Source organism: Mixophyes fleayi, chromosome 8, assembly GCF_038048845.1.
Source record: "Mixophyes fleayi isolate aMixFle1 chromosome 8, aMixFle1.hap1, whole genome shotgun sequence".
Lineage (NCBI taxonomy): Eukaryota > Metazoa > Chordata > Amphibia > Anura > Limnodynastidae > Mixophyes > Mixophyes fleayi.
This window is the reverse complement of record NC_134409.1, coordinates 110,361,083-110,367,166: the sequence shown is the minus strand read 5'-3', so window position 1 is coordinate 110,367,166 and position 6,084 is coordinate 110,361,083. Positions and strand designations below refer to the sequence as shown.

The following is a 6,084-nucleotide window of genomic DNA, read 5'->3' as shown; positions in this document are numbered from 1 at the left end:
CCACCCTTAGGAGTGCTAGGGGTGTCTTGCCCCCACAATATTTGTTGTCAGACTGTAAGTCATATGTGTACCAGGTTTGGTGTAAATTGTTCCAGTCATTCCAGAGTTATGGTTGTTTTCGATGATTTTTAGGTGTTACCCCCCTTGCCACCCCCACCCCGTAATGCATTTCAATTTTAATTTTTTTTAGTTGCCTCCGTCATGTTTTAATACACTCGTATGCAAAATTTCATGATCTTCGCTTGAAAAATGTGGATTTGTAAAGAAAGACAGACAGAAGGACAAATTTTCTCTTTTATATATTATTAGATAGATACACACACACACACACACACACACACACACACACACACACACTACAATTAAATCATAGTAGATAATTGACCTTTAACGTGTGACATATATAAAAATATAATTAAGAGCATTGTGTACTACTAATCAATGGGGTATGAACAGTATATAATAAATAATACTATTTAGTAATGATATGCAATAACACAATAAATTAGAGTATTGCTTTAAATTCATTTACTGATTTATTCTATTTGAGTCACTATTTATGTGATTCTAATTTTCAACAGTTTTAGGTATGGCATTAAGAGATTTAAACATTTGCTATTTTGCAATATATCTAATAGCCATTTGGAAAATGAGAATAGTCTAGTTGTATTTAATAAGTCAGTATGAAAACAACAATTACTTTTTGTTATATAAGATTGATCAATAAGGCATACTAAGTAGGTTGGACCATCTATCCCTTCCTATTCCGTCTAATATACTCGTAGTGTTTAATAAAAAAATGTTTGGGCACATTTTTTACATTATCTTTACTTTTATAATAAGTATTTCACTGCTAAAATTTAATAAATATATATATATATATAATCTTTTATTTTTACTCGTTACCAATCTTGGATTTTTATTAAAAATACAAGGTTGGTAAACGTCAAGTGGCAAAAAAGGAAAATGAAAAAAGAAATTTAAATGAAATTAAAATAAAACTGTCTTTACTGACATTTCACCAGTGTGTTGTCTTATATGGTAAATATAGCCATACACCTCTGATAAATACTTATAATATACATATTTTCAGGTATGTTTAAAAAAAAAAATATTATTTTACATTATATGACTCTATGGAATCCATTCAATTTTTTACTATGAGTCTTAAATGTCAAACTTATACTTTGATTATAGTTCTCAGATTTATACATTGTAACAAAGTTGCAGACAACCAGTGGTAGGAGACGAAATGAATCCGCTATTTAATATACTGCAATTAAAGCATACTTCAAATGGCAGACAGACTGCCAGCATCTGATCCTAAATCTGAATTTATCTGATCACTCGCTAGTTCAGAAATGCTGCATTAGTGTAACACTTGGTGTGCCTGAGGTCTAGCTAAATTAATAGTTATTGTTCTGTCCCTTGTTAGATTACCAAAGGATTGAACATGAGTATTCCAATGCCGGGCCATCCTGTGAACTTCTCGGAGGAGACCATGAATCAGGCCTCTAAAGAAGTGGAGAAACTCGAGGGTCTTATTGCAGAACATGATGTGGTATTTCTACTGATGGATACCCGGGAAAGTCGCTGGCTTCCGACTGTTATTGCTGCCAGCCAGAAGAAGGTAATTATCTCTCTAATAAAAACCAGATCAGAGAGGTTGTGCCTGCATTACAAGTAGAGATGGTCACTGACCCCCGTGTTTTGGTTTTGGATTTGGATTACCTTCGGGTTTTGGTTTTGGTTTTGGCAAAACCACCCTTGCGTGTTTTGGTTTTGGTTTTGTTTTGCAATTTAGTTTAAAAATCAATTTTTTTTTGCCTAAAATAACATAATTTAGTGCTCCACCAGTTTCTAGGATAAGTGAGGTAATTCTAAAGCTAATAAATTATGAAAAAACAGTTTAATCCCTGGTAGGCCGTCATTAATTCTAACACTTGCCTGCAAATTATACAGAGAAACCTGGTTATCTTCCCCCTCCATGTTTTACTACTGGCAATGTAGCCATCATCTTTGGGTGTATATTACACCCTCCACTTGTAGTTAAATATAAAAAAAAATCAGCCTGCATTGACTGTAAGTTAAATAGAAATGGACAAAGGCAGTTTGGTATCTGTCTGCATCAGACCCCCTCTCCACTAGTAGTAAAATAGAAAACTATTCAGCCGTTATTGACTGTAGAATATAAATAGAAATGGACAAAAGTAGTTTGGTGACTATCTATGCCCCCCCCCCTCCATTTGTAGTTAAATAGAAAAAAAACAGCCTGCATAGACTGTAGTATTAGAATATAAAAAGAAATGGACAAAGGCAATTTGGTATCTGTCTGCATCATCCTCATCAACATCATTATTAGCGCCCTCGTCGCCTACACAAATCCCCCCCTCATCCTCTTCTGATTCCAAAGTGGCATCCTCAATTGGTGTATTACCGGCTACACTCGGGCTGTTCAGGCACACATCAGCAGAACTGCTGAAATGGCCCTTCTTTATGGATACACTAACAGAATGCTCACGATTACACATACCACTGTTGGATGGACTCTCCAAAGGGATTGGTGTAATTTCTGATTCAGAGCATACATTATCCTCTAATGCCTTTCTTGCAGCTCGCACACTACGTGTGTAGAATGGCTTGTTGGCAAAAAAAAAATTAATCGGCAGTTAACTTTTCCTCAGTTACACTTCTTTTTCGCTTAAACACAGTAAAAAAAAAATTTGTGTGTGTTTTTTCCCCTGATTTAAAAAGACTATGTACTTTTACATAGGCTTTACCAGATGACGTACTGGGAACACTACCATCAGGACTGGTGCCAGCACCTGCTTGCTGATCCTGCTCATATGTGGACTGCTTTGAATCCATTTTAATGAGGCCAAAGCACTTGTAGTGCAAAATATTCAATAGATAGTGCTGCTAAATATGACTTTTTGCAGCCAGAAAAATTATTGTTTCACAATGGGGAATATGGGACACCTCAAAGCACTTGTAGTGCAAAATATTGAAAAAAATATCCTCCTCTCTTCCTGCTCTAACAATTGCTAATAGAATTGGTATCAGAATTGCAATAATAATAGAAAGAATAAGGTATACAATTATTGCTCTGTCCCTGCTCTAATACAGCCTGTGACCTAACCCTGCTCTCCTTCTCTGTCAAATGGCGATGGATTGCTGTGGATGCGGGTATTTATGCATTTCAAATATCGCGAGAACCGAGCCCCGAGATCCGACGACGTCACAATGACGTTTTGCCTCGATTTCGAATCCGAACGGGCGGGAGAGTACCGAGCCTGCTCGGCTCAGTACTCGGATAGGCAAAGTTCGGGTGGGTTCGGATCTGGGGGAACCGAGCCCGCCCATCTCTAATTACAAGTGACGTTGGCTGCTTTTGTAATGCCCTTCACCATCCTCATTATTGGAATAACTTTCTAAACTTTGCACTGCTAAATGTAGTTGTCATTTCAGCATGATTATTGTCATCCATACAATAAACCACAGGGGCTTCATAAAGATTTATCTAGTTCACTGTTAGAAAGATAATGCTGACTTTGTAGTTGCCATCTTTTTTTTTTATTGTTCTTTCGAAAATGCTACCGTGGTAGTAGCCATCTTTCTGTTGAAACTATTCCTGTAGATAGAGAGACAGATTATTTCTTAAATATATAAAAAATCACTGGCATTAGGAGGAGCAACCAAATAGAATGAAGGGTAATAAAATATTACAGACTAAAACAAAAATCCCGTTAATAAAAAAAATTCCCCAGAAACAATGCAGAATGTATGACATATCCATATCCTCTAAACATATTTAAACAGTATTGGGCTGAGGTTGTGGCGAACATGTACACGCTATAAAGTTAAAGACAAATGAAGGTGGAAAAACCCTTTAAGTACAGTAATAACTGGAGACCAAGTATAGAAACAATGGCTTGTACCCTCCCCAGCTCACTTACAGAATGGATATGTTAGTGCATTTTTAATATACACACACATAGATATAGATGTGTGCATATATGAGCGAGAACGAGTACATTGGTTTACATTACAGGTTGTTTGTCAGATGGGTTGTCTATGTTGTCAATGTTTGCTTACAGCGTTACGGCAAAAAAACCCATTTGGATATATGCATGTATTATGAGTTATATTGGTAACGTTATTTCTGAAGATCGCACAAATATGACTTTGTATAACATAGATACAGTGTATATCAGAGCTTCTGGGCGCTTTGTAGTGGATTTATCTGTATAATTAACTGTTCCCCACACAAGAGTCGGCCATTTTGTGGGTTTAAACCATATTCATAAGACTGTAAGCTGTCACTTTACTAGGACCCAGTGACCTCACTGAGGCAGGAGGCACAATATTCATAACCACACAGCTTATCTTATCAATTCACAAGGAACTGCATCCTCTATGTGCCTCATGCCACAGACATGTCACTGATTTACTGGGAATCCATATGCTCATTATTGTTAAGTCAGTCGACAAAATGTCTGCCTCCACTCTGGACACATAAATAACATTGTTATAGCCAATAATGTCCATCTAACCACTTCTATCACTCCTGTGATGTGACACATAAAAGGGGGATTTTTTAGGTGAAATGCTGGTCTTCCAGGAACACTCTGATTCCGCAAATACTGAAGGCAACGCTTAGCCAGGAGCTTTGGGCTGTGGTGACTCTGCTCACACATTTTATGGGAAGAGATTGTAAATGGGCAGGAACTGAACTCTGGTTTTATGTGGTCATCCAGTGACTCAGCCTCCGCTCTCCTGGAAAGTCATAATGTAACTTGTCCTTCTCTTCAGCTGCCAGGTGAATCTGAGGTTATATTTTTAAAATGAGCTGTAAAATATATGTTTTACTATGTTTAAAAAATAAAAATAAAATAATAATGTTATTGAACACTCTAATTTTGTTATATTCAATTTGCCAAAATTTATTATTTTGGCTATAATACATCTCTCTTTAAGATGTCCCTGATATTGTTTGGAATCCAAATGTTAAGACTCTGCCACTTAACCTAAAAGCTGAGCACCCTGATCTCTGCCTGGTTTGACCAGTTGACGGATTATAAAGACTGTATTCGTGTAATCGGACAGTGACCACACACACAGTCTTATGTGGTGATCATCCAAATAGATTTATTGTACGTCCCAGTGTACACATGATGGATGGCAATGGATGATTGGGATTAGCATCCTTTTGTGTCTAAACACTCTGCGACTTGCAGCCAGTTAGGTTTAAAACAACCTTAATGGTCATCAAAAGCACAGCGTGTGGGCACACTTAGTCACAGACTAAGCTTATTGTTTTGCTGTGAACCATCCAACACTGTAAAGCAATTTGCAATCCAACATATTAAAAAAGAGAGGAGCATCATGCCACATCAGTACAGAACTTATTTGAGATAAGCTATGAACATGGCGGGGAGATTATCTTAATTCGGTTTCAAATGTAGATTTTTTTTTACATATCCGAGACTGTTAGTTCTTTTATAAGAAGATAATGGTATTTTAGTTTTTTTTTTAATTGTAAGGAAAACAATTCTTTTTTTTTTTTTTTTTTTTTTTTTTTTTCCCAGAGGATAAATTAGAAAATCAGCTATGTTAAGTAGTTTGTATTGTTTTTTTAAAAAATAATAATAATCCAAAATAGTATTTTATATTTCTTCTCTCATGTAAGCCTGCTCCTTGGGACTATATATTTTTTACATTTACATTTTTTGGAACTGTATATTTGGTAACGGGTTACACGTGATAACTGTCCCAAATTAATCATCATCATCACCATTTATTTATATAGCGCCACTGGTTCCGCAGCGCTGTACAGAGAACTCATTCACATCAGTCCCTGCCCCATTGGAGCTTACAGTCTAAATTCCCTAACACACACACACACACACACACAGACAGAGAGAGACTAGGGTCAATTTGATAGCAGCCAATTAACCTACTAGTATGTTTTTGGAGTGTAGGAGGAAACCGGAGCACGCAGAGGAAACCCACGCAAACACGGGGAGAACATACAAACTCCACACAGATAAGGCCATGGTCAGGAATTGAACTCCAGACCCCAGC

At 36.7% G+C, this 6,084-nt stretch overlaps 1 protein-coding gene across 3 annotated transcripts in view; it reads left to right on the top strand.

The window, feature by feature from the left end:
* Positions 1 to 6,084, top strand: part of ATG7 (autophagy related 7) — a 203,472-nt gene that overhangs the window by 41,968 nt on the left and 155,420 nt on the right. For all 3 annotated transcript variants that reach the window (XM_075183176.1, XM_075183177.1, XM_075183178.1), the window contains exon 13: positions 1,436 to 1,630. In XM_075183176.1, the coding sequence (XP_075039277.1) occupies positions 1,436 to 1,630 (195 nt within the window). The remainder of the gene's footprint in view (positions 1 to 1,435; positions 1,631 to 6,084) is intronic.